The sequence below is a fragment of the Cetorhinus maximus genome, chromosome X (genome assembly GCF_964194155.1).
Source record: "Cetorhinus maximus chromosome X, sCetMax3.hap1.1, whole genome shotgun sequence".
In the NCBI taxonomy this organism is placed as follows: domain Eukaryota; kingdom Metazoa; phylum Chordata; class Chondrichthyes; order Lamniformes; family Cetorhinidae; genus Cetorhinus; species Cetorhinus maximus.
Genome location: NC_135917.1, coordinates 11,976,368 through 11,995,634, shown reverse-complemented (window position 1 = coordinate 11,995,634; position 19,267 = coordinate 11,976,368). Strand labels below are relative to the sequence as shown.

General features: G+C 48.3%; 1 protein-coding gene across 2 annotated transcripts in view; it reads left to right on the top strand.

Annotated features, from left to right (window-relative positions):
• LOC144672721 (nck-associated protein 1-like) overlaps positions 1 to 19,267 on the top strand; it is a 101,858-nt gene that overhangs the window by 47,904 nt on the left and 34,687 nt on the right. For both annotated transcript variants that reach the window (XR_013574154.1, XM_078534666.1), the window contains exons 13-20: positions 1,803 to 1,935; positions 2,300 to 2,381; positions 4,248 to 4,306; positions 7,090 to 7,235; positions 8,871 to 9,003; positions 10,456 to 10,575; positions 10,716 to 10,855; positions 14,799 to 14,930. Coding sequence is in view for 1 of the 2 variants with exons in the window: in XM_078534666.1 (XP_078390792.1) it covers positions 1,803 to 1,935; positions 2,300 to 2,381; positions 4,248 to 4,306; positions 7,090 to 7,235; positions 8,871 to 9,003; positions 10,456 to 10,575; positions 10,716 to 10,855; positions 14,799 to 14,930 (945 nt within the window). In the remaining variant the exon portion in view is untranslated. The remainder of the gene's footprint in view (positions 1 to 1,802; positions 1,936 to 2,299; positions 2,382 to 4,247; positions 4,307 to 7,089; positions 7,236 to 8,870; positions 9,004 to 10,455; positions 10,576 to 10,715; positions 10,856 to 14,798; positions 14,931 to 19,267) is intronic.

The window sequence follows — 19,267 nt, the reverse complement described above, 5'->3', positions numbered from 1 at the left end:
GAGGGAGAAATAAAGGGGCAGGTGTTGCACCTTCTGCGGTTGCATGGGAAGGTGCCGTGGGAGGGTGTTGAGGTATAGGGGGTGATGGAGGAGTGGACAGGGTGTCCTGGAAGGAACAATCCCTGCAGAATGCTGACAGGGAGGGTGAAGGGAAGATGTGTCTCTAACCCCGTGCTGTACCTGTCCTGGGAGTGTTTGATGGGGACAGTGTAGAGGGAGCTTTACTCTGTATCTAACCCCGTGCTGTACCTGTCCTGGGAGTGTTTGATGGGGACAGTGTAGAGGAATCTTTACTCTGTATCTAACCCCGTGCTGTGCCTGTCCTGGGAGTGTTTGATGGGGACAGTGTAGAGGGAGCTTTACTCTGTATCTAACTCTGTGCTGTACCTGTCCTGGGAGTGTTTGATGGGGACAGTGTAGAGGGAGCTTTACTCTGTATCTAACCCTGTGCTGTACCTGTCCTGGGAGTGTTTGATGGGGACAGTGTAGAGGGAGCTTTACTCTGTATCTAACCCCGTGCTGTACCTGTCCTGGGAGTGTTTGATGGGGACAGTGTAGAGGGAGCTTTACTCTGTATCTAACCCTGTGCTGTACCTGTCCTGGGAGTGTTTGATGGGGACAGTGTAGAGGGAGCTTTACTCTGTATCTAACCCTGTGCTGTACCTGTCCTGGGAGTGTTTGATGGGGACGGTGTAGAGGGAGCTTTACTCTGTATCTAACCCCGTGCTGTATTTGCCCTGGGAGTATTTGATGGGGACAGTGTCATGAGAGCCTTACGCTGTCTCAAAATTGGAACAAACTCTCTGAAATGCTTGACAACTGCAGCAAATGCGTTGAAGTAAGATTGCTTTGTACGGAGGGAAAAGAAGTTTGATTGGGTGGAGATATATCAGAAGCTATCTGAACAACACGGTGGCTGCAGACAAAATCAGTGACCCTGTATTGAGTCCCAGAGAAAAGCCAGCTCCATGAAGGCAGTTCAGGAAGATTTACTTAATTGTTACATTACACGTCTCGTTACAAAACTACCGAGGAATCCACAAATGCAGGGTCTCTGCTTGGGAGACATGTCCTCCGTGTAAGGACCCTCTCCACAGAACCAGGACCTGAAAACCTTGCTGCAACTTGGCAACACCCAATGTTTCGGGCACCTCATTAAGTCAGGGGTATTGCTGGAGTGTGAGCAGTTAAAAAGCACAGGACATGTTTTACTCGAGAGGTAGCTGGAACCAAGGCCAGCACAGCTCACCATTAGATGTAGAAGTAAGTAGGACTTGCATTTATATAGCGATTTTCATGACCTCAGGCCGCCCCAAAGCATTTTACAGCCAATGAAATGGCGTCATTGTTAAACTGCAGGAACGGTTGATGGACCCCCTGGGGGGGGTGGGGGTAGGTGGAAGTGTGGAGCTTGAACAGCAGCTGCTTGCCCCACTGATCCCGACCTGCATCCCCAAGGTGGGGCCCACTCACGTGGTCCTGAGGCCCATATCCCTCCCCCTTCCTGCCCAAGATGCCCCATAGTTTGGGGAGGTTGAGGCCAATTGGACTCCCAATGTAGGGAGCCCCCTGCAGCAGTCACTGAGTTACAAATGCTAGATTCCCCCTTATAATAGGGTTTGGGATTGCCCAGCACATGCTGAAGTACATGGGGTCCCGGCCTAGTTTAAAGGCCTTGTGGTGAAGGGAACAGAGGGAATGTGTCGGAAAGGCTGGGGAGAGGGCCGAGATGGCCCCTTTGCCTCCAGTTTGTGGTTTCAGACGATGGCTAGCTGAGTTACATTGTGCCCCTTCTGTTCCAGTAACATAGCAGAGCTGCTGTTCGTGATGGAGGAACTGCGAGCGCTGCTGCGTAAGTTTAAGAAGGTGATTCAGCGCTACTTTGTCTCCTATCTGGCCCACTTCGATGCAGTTGTTCTCAATGAAACAATTCAGGTAAATGGAACGCCTCTGTCGTATGGGAAGGAAGTTCTGGGGCGGGGTTTTGAGCACTGTTAAACGAGGGATGTCAGCCGCAGACACCAACTTCTCTTAGGATCAGTGGGAGTAGGATAGACAGGGGGTGTCGATTCAATCTGCTGACAGAAAAGTTACAGTGCGATGAGCCTGGAGTTGGTCTATTGTTCAACAATGGTCTAAGGGGAATATTTTCTGCTCAATCGATTTGATCAAAGTTCTAAAAATATTTGCCTTTTGTGTAATGTGCTCTATTTAGTCACTTCATACAGACCCCACACCCACAGTTAAATATACCGTTCAAAGGATTTGATTGGAAATGTTTTGGCTTCCACCTTTTCAGAACCTCTGCGTTTGTCCGGAGGAAGAATCTGTGATTATGTCGTCCTTTGTGAACAGCTTGACATCCCTGAATATCAAACAAGGTATGGTTCGAGACTTAGCGGGTAAAGCATGCAGCTCTGCCATTGGATTCTGCAATTGGCTTCCAAAAATCCTAGCCGTGGGGACCTAATATTAATTATTCCCTCTGGAACCAGTTAGCTCGGGTTCCTGACAGACTGAATGCACCAACTCATCTAACATCTACTGGTAGATCAGGCAGAAACCCTCATCATATTTAACAAGCACTTGGATATAGGCTTTGGAATGTTGTATCCTACAGGGCTACAGACCAAGAGCTGGAAAGTGACAATTAGGCTGAATGGTTCCTTGCCAACTGGTGCACACACGGTGTGCTGAATAGCCTCCTGTGCTGTAAATTTCTATGATCCTATTGAAACCATTCAAATATTAACACGCTCCAACACTTCAAACATTGCATATTGTTTTATTATTTTGTTACAATCCAGTTGGGGGCTGTTAACATTTAAAATTAAATCCAAATACCTCAAGATTCCACAAGATTTCATTTCATTTTTTAACAAAATAAACTTTATTGTGTATAGAAGAATTAAATAAAGCAAATATGTTTAAGTTAACACTATAGCTTATTGTTGTGCACTTAGGTTTACTTCTTACTTCTCCCAAGAATTCTCTTATAAGACACATAAATCTTAACATTATTTATTTCTGTAGGGACCACCCATAGGTATGCTACAATGCTCTGGAGAATTCTCCTCAGCTCTAGCTATTCTTGGATGTAAAACTTTATTTACCATCTTTTGACTATGGAGGCCCCAGTCCCTTGTTCTAATGACTTTTTAATACTGCCAAGCTAATTCAGCTGATTACGTTCCTTTGCAATAAGACTCAATGAGGACCACTATAGGTTCTCCCACTAGCTTTAAACTAGGCAACCTTGCAGCTTCTGTTCCCTCACCAAGTTTCAAACTGCGATGAGGACCACTATAGGTTCTCCCACTAGCTTTAAACTAGGCAATCTTGCAGCTTCTGTTCCCTCACAAGTTTCAAACTGAGATTAAGCCTCACCCGCATGCCACACAGTCAATGATGAAGTTGATGTTTTACTCTGCTTACAATGCTGGTCTATCTAACTGTCATTTACTCTGGCTAGCTTCCCTCAGTGAGCTGCAAGCTGCACGAGGTCCAAACTGCAACCAACTCTCCCAGCAAACGCCCAGATAAAATGAAATCAGGGAGCCTTCCTAAGTTCCACCCATCTCCATAATGACATAGCCTGCTCTGGGCTGTCCTCAAACCGACCTTGAGCTTAATTATCCCTCATTTACAGTTTCTTCTTTGACCTGAAAAAGTAAATGGGTTTTACAACCTTTCAGAACTGACTGAATGCTTTTGAACTAATTTAGCTCCACCCCGCCCCGAAACAAAAACATCCCTCTGGACTGCCATTACTGCAAGCTTTGCAGACATCATGTCTCCAGCTCTTTAGCTAAGTAAGCCTACCTACTGTTTCTTTTTATAGCTCCACCTCTTCTGACTTAGTTAAACAAACACAGGTCACCTTTTGAACTGCCACTCCTTAAGGTGTCCTGGCAATCTCTAAAACCCAGCGTTTTAATTAACTTACCTTTCTAGCTGTTAACCTCCTAATGCAACATGGCTACAGCCTTTTAAGTGCAAGAGACTCCAAGCTTGCTTTGCTTGAATTTGTCCCATTTTTTTGCAGCTAAGATTTTATTTCCAACAGCAAAAGCTATAGTCGAAAACACATGAGCTAGATATTCACAATGCAATGTTTTTATATATTAGGGAGTGGGGGTAATGGGCACTCTGATACTTTGAGGTGGATAACGAATACTGTCTGTGTTATTTTACGGGGGGTAAAGGAGATTCTCTCTCTCTCTTTCTCTGTGTTTTGTGAACTGTAGTTGACAACGAAGAGGCATTCAACTTCCAAGGATTACGACTAGACTGGTTTCGACTTCAGGTAAGGACGTCTTTCTGCCAACAGGAATTAGACAACAGTATCCCACTCTTGGCATATTGTAGGGTGCAGGGGGTTATATTATGGGATGAAATTGAATGCAACGGAATGTGATTGGCATCAGGGGGCAGTTGTTAATTGCATGCTAATTAAGGTGGTGGGCATTAACTGGGGATTCCCGTGAGCTCCTCTGCATAGGAGCCGACTGAAACTGGCTCTTGGGTTTGACGTTGCACATTCAGAATGTGCCCCTCCGTAAATAAAAACTTGTAAGTGTGTAATATTAGGCCTGAACTCTTCAGCTGTTGGGCACGCGTGATCAGCCAGCCCAGGAGCAGCCAGGAAACAGACCCTCCCTGCCCGCAAACAACCCCCAGCTGCAATTTCACACTTTCGGCCGTGAAACGCATCCTAAAAAGCTCAGCGTTGCCGGGGTGGAGGGAGGGAAGAGGGCAGGCAATGACGTCACCACGGGTATGGGCGATCGCTGCGAGAGAGCTCCCTGAAGGCTGCCTCAGGGAGCTGCAGACCTGCAAATGATGAAATAAAGGTTTAAAAAAGCTGCAAAAAAATAATGTCCATGCATGGCAATCAAGCACCTGAAAATATACCTCATAACAATGCTGTCCCCAGATATTTATTTTTATTTTTCTCCTGACGGAGATTTCATCCCGCCCTTGGATGAGGTTCCATCAAAAATGTGAAGCCCCCCCTGGCCGATTGGCCCATCCGCCAACCGTAAGGTTGGACGGGCTACGAAACATCACAGATAACGAGGCTGTTAAGGGGCTTAATTACCCGCCTAATTGTCGGCGGGCGCGCGTCCGACCCCTGTGCGCACCCGCCAAGTGAAATATCGCGAGAGTGACCGATGATGTCGGGACTCTCGCCGGACATCATCTCATGCGATTTTACTCCTGATCAGGTCGGCCCGTGGGAAGCAAAACTCTTAGACTCTAGTTCTATCCTTCACTGCCGGGCTACCTGCAATCGAATGAGGTGTAATCGAGTGTGATGACTTTGTTTTGGTCTGATGGGTTGACATGATGGGGTTTGACTGGAGTATGATAGGATATGATGTAATAATAAAGAAAGTCTCACATTTATATTATGCATTTCGCTACCTCAGGATGTCCCAAAGCTCTTTTATAGCCAAATGAATTACCTTTGAAGTGTAGTTATTGTTGAACTGCACGAAAAATGGCTGCCAATTTGGGTACAGCAAGATCCCATCAAACAGCAATATAATAATGACCAGTTAATCTGGTTTAGCGATGTTGACTAAGGGATAGATATTAGCCTCAGGACAATGTTGTTTTTCGGAATAGTGCTATGGGACCTTCCAGCCAAGAGGGCAGACCTTGTTTTAACATCTCACCCCAAAGGTCTCCGACAGTGCCGCACTCCCTCAGCACTGACCCTCTGACAATGCACCACTCTCTCAGCACTAACCCTCTGACAGTGCGGCACTGCCTCAGTACTGACCCTCCGACAGTGCGGCGTTCCCTCAGTACTGACCCTCCGACAGTGCAACGCCCCCTCAGTACTGAACCTCCAACAGTGCGGCACTCCCTCAATACTGACCCTCCGACAGTGCGGCGTTCCCTCAGTACTGACCGTCCAACACTGCAGTGCTCCCTCTGCACTGACCCTCCAACAGTGCAGCACTCCTTTAGTACTGACCCACCAACAGCGCAGCACTCCCTCAGTACTGACCCACCAATAGAGCAGCACTCGCTCAGTACTGACCCTCCGACAGTGTGGTGCTCCCTCAGTACTGACCCACCAACAGTGCAGCACTCCCTCAGTACTGACCCACCAACAGTGCAGCACCCCCTCAGTACTGACCCACCAACAGCGCAGCACTCCCTCAGTACTGACCCACCAATAGAGCAGCACTCGCTCAGTACTGACCCTCCGACAGTGCGGCGCTCCCTCAGTACTGACCCTCCGACAGCGCGGCACTCCCTCAGTACTGACCCTCCGACAGTGCGGCACTCCCTCAGTACTGACCCTCCGACAGTGCGGCGCTCCCTCAGTACTGACCCTCTGACACTGCAGTGCTCCCTCAGTACTGACCCTCCGACAGTGCGGCACTCCCTCAGCACTGACCCTCTGACACTGCAGTGCTCCCTCTGCACTGACCCTCCGACAGTGCAGCACTCCCTCAGCACTGACCCTCTGACAGTGCGGCACTCCCTCAGTACTGACCCTCCGACAGTGCAGCGCTCCCTCAGTACTGACCCTCCGACAGTGCAGCACTCCCTCAGTACTGACCCTCTGACAGTGCAGCACTCCCTCAGAACTGACCCTCTGACAGTGCAGCACTCCCTGATTATAGCCTCCGACAGTGGAGTGGGATGGGATGTGATGATGGGTTGGGATATGACGGGGTGATGGAGTGGGATGGGATGTGAGGATGTGTTGGGATATGATGGGGTGATGGAGTGGGATGGGATGTGATGTGATAGTATATGATGGTGTGACTGAGTGTGATGGTGTGTGAAGGTGCGATGAGGTGTGTGAAGGTGCGATGAGGTGTGTGAAGGTGCGATGAGGTGTGTGAAGGTGCGATGAGGTGTGTGAAGGTGCGATGAGGTGTGTGAAGGTGCGATGAGGTGTGTGAAGGTGCGATGAGGTGTGTGAGATGAGGAGGTGGCGGAATGATGCAGTGTGATGGAAAATGGATGGGAAATGATGGAGCCTGATGGGATTTGATGATAAGGAATCATGGATTTTTTCCCTTGGCATCAGTCTTGTTACACCCGTTTCCTTCTCTATTCCAGGCTTATACCAGTATTGCTAAAACCCCTTTGGTTCTACGGGAAAATCTCAAGCTTGCCTCCCTCATGAACACCATTGTCTTCCACACAAAGATGCTGGACAATTTGCATGGCCTGTTGGAGGAGACATCTGACCTCACTCCATTCTGGTATGTACAGAACGAACGCACACAGACGCTTACGCACATGCTCACTGTAAACCCATTAACCTGGCCCACGTTCATAAAGCATTGTTTGTCCCTGGAAGGAGAGTGAGCAGAGAATTCCTCTCTCTTCCTAATGTCATTGTGCGGAGAGCGTTTCGACACAATCTATGACAGGTCACAGCTCCTGACATTCTTCGTCTCAGGATGAAGTCAGTAGGAAATTAGCCATCGTCCGCAAAGGACCATAGGCATCTCTCTCCATTAGAGAGAGACAGTTGGTTATATAGCTTAAGGGGCACCGCTCCAAGTCAAACATGGAACAAGACAAGGAGGTAGATATGGGGATTGAACTTGCACTGTTGTGCACCAGATTGTAGCCAACTGATCCCCGTTCAGAACAGAAAGTTCGACTATTCTAAGTGAGTGACTAATCCTTGGGATGGCGGGACTGTCCTTTGAGGTGAGATTGATGAGACCGGGTCTGTAGTCTCTAGAGTTTAGAAGAATGAGACATGGTCTCGTTCAAACATAAAAAATTCTTCCAGGGCTTGGCAGGGTGGGTGTAGGAAGGAGGTTTCCTCTGGCTGGTGAGTCTAAAACCAGGGGACAAAATCTCAGGCCAAGAGGCAGGCCATTTAGGACTGAGTTGAGGAGGAATTTCTTCACTCAGAGGCTGATGACTCTTTGGAATTCTCTACCCCAGAGGGCTGTGCGAGCTCAATCATTGAGCATGTTCATAAAGTCGATAGGTTTCAAGATATGAATGACACCAAGAGCTATGGGGGTAGTGCGGGAAAGTGGCATTGAGGGAGACAGTCAGCCATGATCTAATTGAACGGCAGAGCAGGCTCGAGGGGCTGAATGGCCTACTCCTGCTCCTCAGTTCCTGTGCTCGTAAGTGCTTCACGTCTGACGTGGGGATTGGGTGGGCTGATGGCCGAGTGTTCAGGGGAGGAGTTTCCAGCCTTAGGGCCGGCCGTCGAGGAAGAAAATCTCATTCTGTCGAGCTCAAGTTTGGGAGCCAACCCGTTTCTCACGCAGGGTGTGCGAGAGGGAAGGAGGAAGGGCGAGACGGCGACACCAGGCCTCATTGTATGTCTGAATCTGTGCTGAGAGAGAGAGCAAGCCTGCACCAAAAAGGCTGAGAGTCCACGTGTGTGGAGAGAGTCGGAAAGGGGCGTGTGATAACACAATTCTCCTGCATTATGGGCTGATGCCTGAAAACTGTTCACCCAATGCAATATAATGTGCCCCAAAGTGGCACTCATTCAACAATTAGCTCCTGCCTTCTTGAACGCTAACTCTGCGCTCCCACAACCCACTCCCCCGGACACCTCCTCCTTATCCTATCGAAAAGCCCATCAGTACCCCTTTGAAAACAACTGCGCCCCCACCCCCCACCCCTGCCCACTAACTAACCTCCTCCGTCTTAACTTTTCACCCTGACGCCCACAGTGTGAAGGACTCTGAGAAGGTTTCTCTCTGGGCATGAGGGGCACGATAGAGAATAAGCCCTTGTTGACTGAAGTTGACTAAATATGCGAGCAAGGGGGCCTGTGTCGTGGACTTCCCCAACTTCTCCCGGGATCAGTCGCGCTTTCACGCTCTGACACTCTCTCCTCTCCTTTCCCGTGGCAGCTTCTACCCACGTTTGTTTGAGAAGATGTTCTCACAAAGCTCCGAGGACCCTACACAACTGCAGTACCTGATTGCGTTCCCAATGGTTTGCTCCCACTTCTCGAGCTGTATCCACGACATGTGCCCCGAGGAGGTGAGTCCCTGCAGATCTTTGCTCTCTGTGCTTCCAGTTCCTCTTGCACCTACTCTCCTCAACTTTAACTTTCTTTCCATACTTCCATGGGATGTGGGCAAGACCAGCATTTGTTGCCCATCCCTAATTGCCCTTGAACTGAGTGGTTGGCTAGGCCATTCCCAAGGGCAGTTAAGAGTCAACCACATTGTTGTGGGTCTGGAGTCACATGTAGGCCAGACCAGGTAAGGACAGCAGATTTCCTTCCCTAAAGGGGCATTAGTGAACCAGATGGGTTTTTACAACAATTGATGGTCGTTTCATTGTCACCATTACTGAGACTTGCTTTAAATTCCAGATTTATTAATTGAATTTAAATTCCACTAGCTCCCATGGTGGGATTTGAACCCATGTCCCCAGAGCATTCGGCCGGGCCCCTGGGTTACTAGTCCAGCGACATTACCATTATCTCGGTGGATAGTCTCGGAGATTGAGTTAAGGGGGCCTCGGACTGCTCCTACAGCCCAAGGAACAGTGCACTGCAGCCACAGTCTCACACAACTGGCTTCTCTGCATTCGATTCCTCCTTTTTGAAGGAGTTTTCTATTTAGCAGCAGAACTGGGAGCTGAAGGTACTTGGCATTTGCTCGAGACCCCTTGAATCTTTACACACTGCATTGCTGCCATGTAGCTGTTATCTGGGCACCTTTCTGCTTTTGCAGTCGGCGAGGGCACAGCCCAGTCCTAAAGTTAGAGCTAGGATGTTCGGGCCTTATGTCAGGAATCATTTCTTCACACAAAGTGTCCTGGAAAACTGAAACCCTTCCCCCATTAAGGGACCTTCCGGACAATTGAAAAATTTAAAACCGAGAGCGAGAGACTTCTGTAGGGTGAGGTTATCGATGGTCACGGAACCAAGGCAGGGTCGATAGAGTTGAGATACAGATCAGCCATGATCGAGTGGAATGGCAAAACAGACTCAAGGGGCTGAATGACCTCCTCCTGTTCCTAGATTCCTAAAGGAGCTGAAAAAGAGGTTCTTTTTTAGACCAATAACCAGACATGGGGCCCATCCTCTTAGACCTGATGCCCACTGCCCCACAGAGCCAGGCAGTGCAATGATGGGAGGGCACGATTTGTTGTAACTGGCTGGGGTTATAGAAGGGCGAGATGGCATGGGCTGAGATTCTTCCTTCAATGGGAGTTGGCACAGTTGCCCACCGCTGCAGTATATGTTAAGGGCACACACAAGACTGGGGAATTAAGCTCCCAGACGGTAGAGCTAGATCAGGCACTATAAGAGGTGGGACTGAGCGTACTGGTGCACGTTGGTTAGAGACGCCTCCTGCCAAGGTCACTCTGGCACATGAAATGCAGGGCCCGAACCCCAGGCTGGAGTGCGGACCTGCCCTGGGGGCACCGTTGTTGCTTGGAGCGCAGCATCTGATGGGAGTGTTGTGTCTTTCTGTGCAGTACCCTGTCCTCCAGAAACGAAGCATTGGTCTGTGCAACAACTTCCTGGATGAAATCACCAAACACGCCAGCATCTGTATGATCGAGCTCTGCTACGAGCAACGGAACCTCAGTGAGAAGGTGGGTGTGGCTGGGCTGGGGGTGGCGGGGGGCGGGTTGGGGGGGTGGGCGGTGGGGGGGGGATATCTCTTTGTTTTTGCTCGGAGATAGAAATTCGTTGGAGCCGTACTGACACACACACGCACCTCCTTTCCCTGCAGCTCCTGCCCAAGTACACCGCACAGACCATCAGCAAAGCCGTGAACAAGAAGCGTAAGAAACCAGTCAGCAAGAAAGCGGAGCCCAGCCGCGAGAAGCCGGGCACAGAGAGCCAGCGCAAGGATAGACTCATCGACACCAAGTGGGTGAAGGAAATTATCATTGGGTTACTTGCAGAGAACCCACATCCTCAACGCGTGATTGATGCCAGTTAGTGATGAGCTTTTTTGCTGTCCGTTGGTCTAGTCTGTGTCCTGGTACCAGGACGTTGGGGTAAATGTACTAGCTGCCCAGGCTGATGGCACAGGAGCGGGCAGCTGTCTCAGGGCTGTACCACTCCTGCTCCAAGGACCACTTGGCTTAGTTGTACTGACATTCCAACATTGCGACGCACAATAGCTCAGGGAACTCAAGATATCGGAATGAAGAGCTTGAAGCTAATAATGCCATTTGCGACTGAAAAGACATAAGTGCAATTTTTTAAAAATTAATTGATGGGATGTGGGGGTCGCTGACTAGGCCAGCATTTATTGCCCATCCCTAATTGCCCTTGAGAAGGTGGTGGTGAGCTGCCTTCTTGAACCGCTGCAGTCCATGTGGTGTAGGTACACCCACAGTGCTGTTAGGGAGGGAGTTCCAGGATTTTGACCCAGTGACAGTGAAGGAACGGCCGATATATTTCCAAGTCAGGATGGTGAGTGACTTGGAGGGGAACTTCCAGGTGGTGGTGTTCCCATCTATCTGCTGCCCTTGTCCTTCTAGACAGTAGCAGTCGTGGGTTTGGAAGGTGCTGTCTAAGGAGCCTTGGTGAGTTCCTGCAGTGCATCTTGTAGATGGTACACACACTGCTGCTACTGTGCGTCACTGGTGGAGGGAGTGAATGTTTGTGGATGGGGTGCCAACCAAGCAGGGCTGCTTTGTCCTGGATGGTGTCGAGCTTCTTGAGTGTTGTGGGAGCTGCACTCATCCAGGCAAGTGGGGAGTATTCCATCACAACCCTGACTTGTGCCTTGTAGATGGTGGACAGGCTTTGGGGAGTCAGGAGGTGAGTTACTCGCTGCAGAATTCCCAGCCTCTGACCTGCTCTTGTAGCCACAGTATTTATATGACAATATTTGTTGAGTGGGATGATGTGGCACACAATGGCGGAAGAAATGGCAGGGAGTTCAGCTGGCACCTGGCAGGAGCAACTCACACCTGAAGTATGGCCACCAAATATATGTGCAGGGAAAAGCTACACGGCAGTGATAGTGAGCAATTGACTCTGCAGGTTAAAGGTTAGGAGATCAGTGCCATCTTTTGCAAGGGCACCAGCAGCCAACATGCACTGCAAACAGGGCCAGAGCTGGAGAGGGCATTAGTCAGAGACAGTTGGAGAGAGGGACACAGTCAGAGAGAGGGTCACAGTCTGGGAGAGGGCGTCACAGTCAAGGAAAGGGGGTCACAGTCGGGGAGAGGGGGTCACAGTCGGAGAGAGGGGGTCACAGTCAGAAAGGGGAGAGTCGCAGTCAGGGAGAAGGGGCACAGTCAGAGAGAGGGGGTCACAGTCAGAGAGAGGGGGTCACAGTCAGAGACGATAATTGTCAGAGAGAGGGCATCCCAGTCCGAGAGGGTCACAGTCAGTGATAGAGTGTCACAGTCCAAGAGGGTTACAGTCAAAGTGAGGGGGGCACAGCCAGAGAGAGAGAGAAGGTCACAGTCAGAGGGGATCACAGTCAGAAAGGGGGGGGATCGCAGTCAGGGAGAGGGGGTCACAGTCAGGGAGAGGGGGTCACAGTCAGGGAGAGGAGGTCACAGTCAGAGAGAGGGGGTCACAGTCAGAGAGAGGGGGTCACAGTCAGAGAGAGGGGGTCACAGTCAGGGGGGATCACAGTCAGAAAGGGGGGGATCGCAGTCAGGGAGAGGGGGTCACAGTCAGAGAGAGGGGGTCACAGCGAGAGGGTTACAATCAGAGAAGGGGGGATCAGAGTCATAGAGAGGGGGTCTTGGTCAGAGAGAGGGGGTCTTGGTCAGAGAGAGGGGGTCACAGTCAGAGAGAGGGGGTCACAGTCAGAGAGAGGGGGTCACAGTCAGAGAGAGGGGATCACAGCCAGAGCGAGAGGGTTACAATCAAAGAAGGGGGGGTCAGAGTCATAGAGCGGGGGTCTTGGTCAGCGAGAGAAGGTCACAGTCAGAGAAAGGGGGTTACATTAAAGAATGAGTGTCACAGTCATAGAGAGGGGGTCACAGTCGGAGAGGATCACCGTCAGGGAGAGGGGGTAGGGGGTGCATAGTTAGACATGGTGAGTGTCAGAGACCCCTTGGTGCTGGACCCTGGTGTTCATTTGTGTCTGAAATATTAGAGTTGAAAATCTACCTTCCAGTTGTCATCCTTTACCTTTAAGTGGCCACGTTCCTTCAAGTTTCAGCTGCAGTATATTACTGTCCACATGTTCCCACCCACATACCCCTTGCTTTACCTCTTACAGCAGTGCCAGTGTGAGTTGGCAGCTTTAGTATTGGGGTAGGAATATTTGCCCTGTTGACATTTTTGTTCTGGTTAAAGGGGGTTGTGCTTAATGCACTAATTTAAGTCACTTTGTGATAACCTGACCTGTTACTCCAGGGTTATACTGAGGGGGTGGCATTGAATCACGACTGTACCTGCCTATTGTGGTGGTTCAGATGGATGTCCCAGTAGTTCAGCTAACATTCCTCCATTGATGAGACAGGTTAACTGCCCATTCACTGTTTGTCTAAGGACTAGTGACAGTGGTTTTACGTCATTTTATGTCTCCACTTGCCTGGATGAGTACAGCTCCCACAACACTCAAGAAGCTCAACACCATCCAGGACAAAGCAGCCCCGCTTGATTGGCACCACATCCACAAACATTCACTCCCTCCACCACCGACACACAGTAGCAGCAGTGTGTACCATCTACAAGATGCACTGCAGAAACTCACCAAGGCTCCTTGGACAGCACCTTCCAAACCCAAAACCACTACCACCTAGAAGGACAAGGGCAGCAGATAGATGGGAACACCACCACCTGGAAGTTCCCCTCCAAGTCACTCACCATCCTGACTTGGAAATATATCACCGTTCCTTCACTGTCGCTGGGTCAAAATCCTGGAACTCCCTCCCTAACAGCACTGTGGGTGTACCTACACCACATGGACTGCAGCGGTTCAAGAAGGCAGCTCACCACCACCTTCTCAAGGGGCAATTAGGGATGGGTAATAAATGCTGGTCTAGCCAGTGATGCCCACATCCCATGAATGAATTTAGAAAAAGCATTTTGTATTCCTGGGAGATGTGATAAGGTGTTCTACAAAGGCAAATTTTTCTTAGGAATAGGGAAGATAAATTTAGCTTTTCTAATAGTAAAAGGTTAATTATTTTGCGAGGTGACATTGAGCTAACATGAATTGGATACTCACATGAATCAAAACCAGATGCTCTTTAATCTACCAGGTAGCTTTGATGAAAGGTTAACTCTCTTTCTCTCTCCACAGATGTTGCCAGACCTGCTGAGTATTCCTAACATTTTCTGTTTTTATTTCAGACTGCCAGCATTTGTAGTACTTTGCTTTAGTATTTATTCCAGGTACTTTTTACCTCAGACTGCATAGTTCAGATTGATCCTGGGATCATGTCTGATTTGAATTGTTTGCCTAATGTTGCTCCACCCTCAACCCTGCCCCCGTCACCTTGTCCGGCCTTTTTTTGAGATGTGGAGATTCGTGAGATATTCAGTACCCCAGGATGGCGCTGATAATGCCGGCAGATACATCTGTCACTCAAAGGCGGGATTCTCCTCACCCAGCCCCATATAACCCCCGGTCTGGCTTGGCAAAAATGCAGGATGGTAACCAGTGCCCTGTTCCGCGTGATTTAACTGGGTTAACCCCTGAGCCAGGTCGATGTGCCAACCTGTACCTACGTTTTCTGGGCCTAGGTAAGAGGCACGTCAGGGTGTGTCAGAAGCTCCTGGAGAAAGCGTCAAAGATCGCAAACTAAACAGGACATTTAATTAAAGGGCTCCGAAAGGCTGTGAGCGATTGACCAAGAAAAGCAGCATTAAGTCTATGTTTCTATTACAGCATGGATAAACATCACTTAACCCTCACTGAATACTGCATGACCATCAACCATGTGCGGGAGCTCATCGTATTTGACCACATAATATTACCCAATGAATACCTGACAAGCCAACTAGAGGTGCGGCTCACCAGGTAATGTATCCAACACAGTACAAGCTGCTGGTCTGCTCTGTGCCATTAACAAGGGCCTTCAGTCTTATCCAAACAGTTCAGACTCTGGGGCAACTTGAATTAGGCTGGAGCTATTTTCTCTGGGCAATTGAAAAGTAAGGAGAGGCCTGATGGTCTCTCTAATTACAGTTATGAAGGGCTTTGATTGGGCCCTACATTCGCAAACCTTTGAAGGTATCGAAGACAAGTTGAGAAGGCTGTTAAAAAAAGCAGACGGGACTTTTAAAAACATTGGCACTGAGTAACGAAAGCAAGGACCTTATGCCAAACCTGGTTAGGCCCCAGCTGGAGTATTGTGTCCAATTCTGGGCCCCACACTTTAGGAAGGACATCAAGGCCTTGGAGAGGGTGCGGAGGAGATTTACTAGAATAGAACCGGGGACTGAAGTTAATGTGGAGAGACTGGAGAAGCTGGGGTTGTTCTCCTGAGAGCGGAGAAGGTTAAGTCGAAATTTGATAGAGGTGTTCAAAATCAGAAAACGTTTTTGATGGATTGGGGAGAAACGGTTTCCAGTGGCAGAAGGGCCATTAACCAGAAGGCACAGGTTTAAGGTAATTGGCAAAAGAACCAGAGGCATCAAGCGAAGAGTTGGCATAGGAACTGTATCATTCTGTTCGGGCGGATGTGGTGAAACTGGGGTAGAAATTGCTCACCCAGTTTTCAGGCAGAACAACGACAGGAAAAGTGACTCCTTTTATAGAGCTCAGCTTGCACTCCGATGATGTCTGTAAAATGCCCAAGGTCATACTGGGCTCAAATCATTTACAAACTTCCATTTCAAACCAGCGTTAGACCCCTTACATTTGCTAATGAGGGGCCTAATGTTTGTTATAAGGAGAAGTCAAGCTGCCCTGAGTGGAGTGGGCACCGGGCCAACTCACCTCCAGTTTCCCGGGCGTGGATGCCACCTAGCGAGCAGCAGTAAATCCATGTTTAAAAATCTTTGCTGTGGAGCTAGAGAGAGCAAGAGTGCTCCTCTCAGCTCTACAACACTCCCAAAGGCTGCTGCCTGATTCTCTTGCTTTGACCTCTCCCCCTCCCCAGGACTTAACCTGAGAGTCACTGCTGGCGGGGTAAGCATCCCAACATTGTCATAGTCATTATGGCACAGAAGGAGGCCATTTGGCCCATCAAGTTCATGTCGGCTCTCTGTAGAGCAATCCAGTCAGTCCCATTCCCCCTGCTCTATCCCCATAGCCCTGCAAGTTTATTTCCCTCAAGTGCCCGTCCAATTTCCTTTTGAAATCATTCATTGTCTCTGCTTCCACCCTCCTCGTAGGCAGCAAGTTCCAGGCCATTACCACTCGTCGCGTTAAAAAATTCTTCCTCACATTCCCTCCTGTATCTCTTGCCCAAAACCTTTAATCTGTGTCCCCCTAATTCTTGTTCCATCAGCTAATGGGAAACAGCTTTTCTTTATCTACCTCATCCAAACCTGTCATAATCTTGTACTCCTCTATCAAATCTCCCCTCAATCTCCTTTGCTTCAAGGAGAACAACCCCAGCTTCTCCAGCCTAACCTTGTAGCTAAAATCCCTTATTCCTGGAACCATTCTGGTAAATCTCTGCACCCTCTCAAGGACCCTCACATCCTTCCTAAAGTGTGGTGACCAGAACTGGACACAGAGGGGCCTAACCAGAGCTTTAGAAAGGTTCAGCATAACTTCTCTGATTTTGTACTCAATACCTCTATTTATGAAGCCCAAGATCCCATATGCTTTGCATATGAGCCCCCAGATCCCTCTGCCCCCTGCACACTCTTTAGAATTGTGCCATTCAGTCTATATTGCCTCTCCCTATCCTTTCTGTCAAAATGCATCACCTCACACCTGTCTGTGTTAAGTTCCATTTTCCACTTGTCTGCCCATTCTGTTAGACTATTCATATCCTGTTGTAGTTAATTGGTATCATCCTCACTGTCTATCACACCTCCAACTTTGATATCATCAGAAAATTTTGAAATTTTACTCTGTATTCCAAACTCCAAGTCATTTATACCTATATATAAAATACAGCGGTCCTAGCACTGATCCTTGGGGAACACCAAACTTTTATGTGTTATTTTGTCAAACACTTTCTTAAAATCCATATAGACAACATCCACCACATTCCCTTCATTAACCTTCTCTGTTACTTCATCAAAAAATTCAATTAGATTAGTCAAGCACGATCTGCCTTCTACAAATCCGTGCTGACTCTCCTTAATTAACTCAAACCTCTCCTTAATTCACTCAAACCTCTCCAAGTGCCTGATGATATTTTCCCTGATTACTGTTTCTAAAACCTTACCCACCACTGATGTTAAACTGACTGGCCTGTAGTTACTAGGAATGTCCTTACACCCTTCCTTGAGGGAAGATTGGAAGATTATGGTGAGCCCTTCCACTAACTCTACCTTCAGTTCCGTTAGTAGCCTGGGATGCAAGCCATCTGGACCAGGTGATGTATCCATCCTAAGCATAGCCAGCTTTTCCAGTCTATTCTGCCTCTCAATTTTCACTCCATCCATTCCTGCTACCACCTCTTCTGCTGTCAATATTTTACCTGCATCCTCTTCCTCAGTAAACACTTATACAAAGAACTCATTAAATATTCTAGCCTTGTCCTTGTCTCTAAGTATATATCACCCTCTTTGTCCCAAATAGGCCTCACTCCACCTCTTACTACCCATTTATTATTTATATGTTAGTAGAACATTTCTGGATTCCCTTTTATGTTGACTGCCATTGTATTCTCATATTCTCTCTTTGCCAGTTTTATTTTCCGCTTTAATTTCCCTCTCAACTTATTTTTGTTTTTGGCCTGGTTCTCACTTGAAGACTTCACCTGACATACACCATATGCCCAATTTTTTTGTTTCAACATATTCTCTGTTTCCCTCACCTATGAGGAGCCCTGCCTTTGGCTCTCTGACCTTTCACCCCTTGTCAGAATGTATCCAGCATGTGTCTGAAAGATCACTCGTTACAGCTTTTCCTGTCAATTGTTACGATCCCCACAGAGACCGATAACTTTAAACAAGAGATTTGAATTCCCAGTGACCAACTTAAAAGAATTGCATGGCAAGAGTTCAAGTTTAAAGACTTTTACTGTAACAAACAAACTAAAAGCAACAGCGACCAAACACTACTTAGCAGGCACCTAGTGCTCTAAACTACAGAAAGGATATCCCCCCTTTAATGTTTTAACACAACCATAACCCCCATGCCACAATTGTAGTTTACATTCCACTCTCCACAGAGTAGGATTTTTCACAAGAAACAGTCCAACGTCACACCCAGCTCCCAATGGGTTGGCCTCTCCCCATTTCACCGAGTGGTGACAGCAAGTAATCGTCAAAAGGTGCTCCCCTCAGTTCCTGGAGAAGTCCCAAACTGAATACCAGCAGTAAGGCCAGCTCCGATGATTCTTCCCTGCCCTCCCCCACCCTCAGCTACGCTAGGACGAATCTCCCAGATCCCTTAGATTCCCATGAGGTGTGTCTCTTTGACCAGGGACCCTCTTTCCTCCTGTGTTTCTGCTTGCAGGGTAGCCTGCAGAAGGGACAAACTCTCCTCTCTGCTGACCACACTAGGTGCAGTCCTTTGTCTCTCAGTGAAACCTCCCTCTGTCTCTCTTTTCTGTCCAAACACGTGGAGACTGAAAGTCTATCCACAGTCAGCACAGCTGCTCCTGCCTTTGTTTAGGTGTGAACATTTTACACTTTGCTCCCAGTAAGTCTCACTCTCGGCCTCCCTGTCCCCATAGTAACCAAGCCACCTGGCCTGTTGCCAGGCAGAATTCATAACAGATCACATGACCCTCTTCGCTACCTCATTTTACCTGGAATTAAAGACACAGTCCCAAAGCATAATCATCTTATAAAACATCACATTCATAACATAATCTTTGGTTCCATTTCACCCTGGCTAGATCCCCTCTTATCCTGTTGAATTTAGTCCTCTTCCAATTTAGAAATTCTTCTTTAGATTGTTTCCTTATCTTCTCCATTACCAGTTTAAAATTTTATGATGGGCACTCTTACTCAAGTGCTTCCCTACAGACATTTGGAGCACTTGGCCCAGCTCATTCATCATTACGCAGTTGGTGAGCTGTCTCTAAATAAGAGATCGGCACGAGGGAGCACATTTCAAATTTGTGAAATGAGGTCCAAGGTCGACTTTTAAGCAAACCTTAGGGCCTCCTGAGCTCTGTTGAGTTCAACAACATCAGACCATGAACTCTATCCTCCATCTTTACCCCTTTTTTAATCCATTATTTATTTATTTATTCTTATTCATTCATTCATTCTTTTATT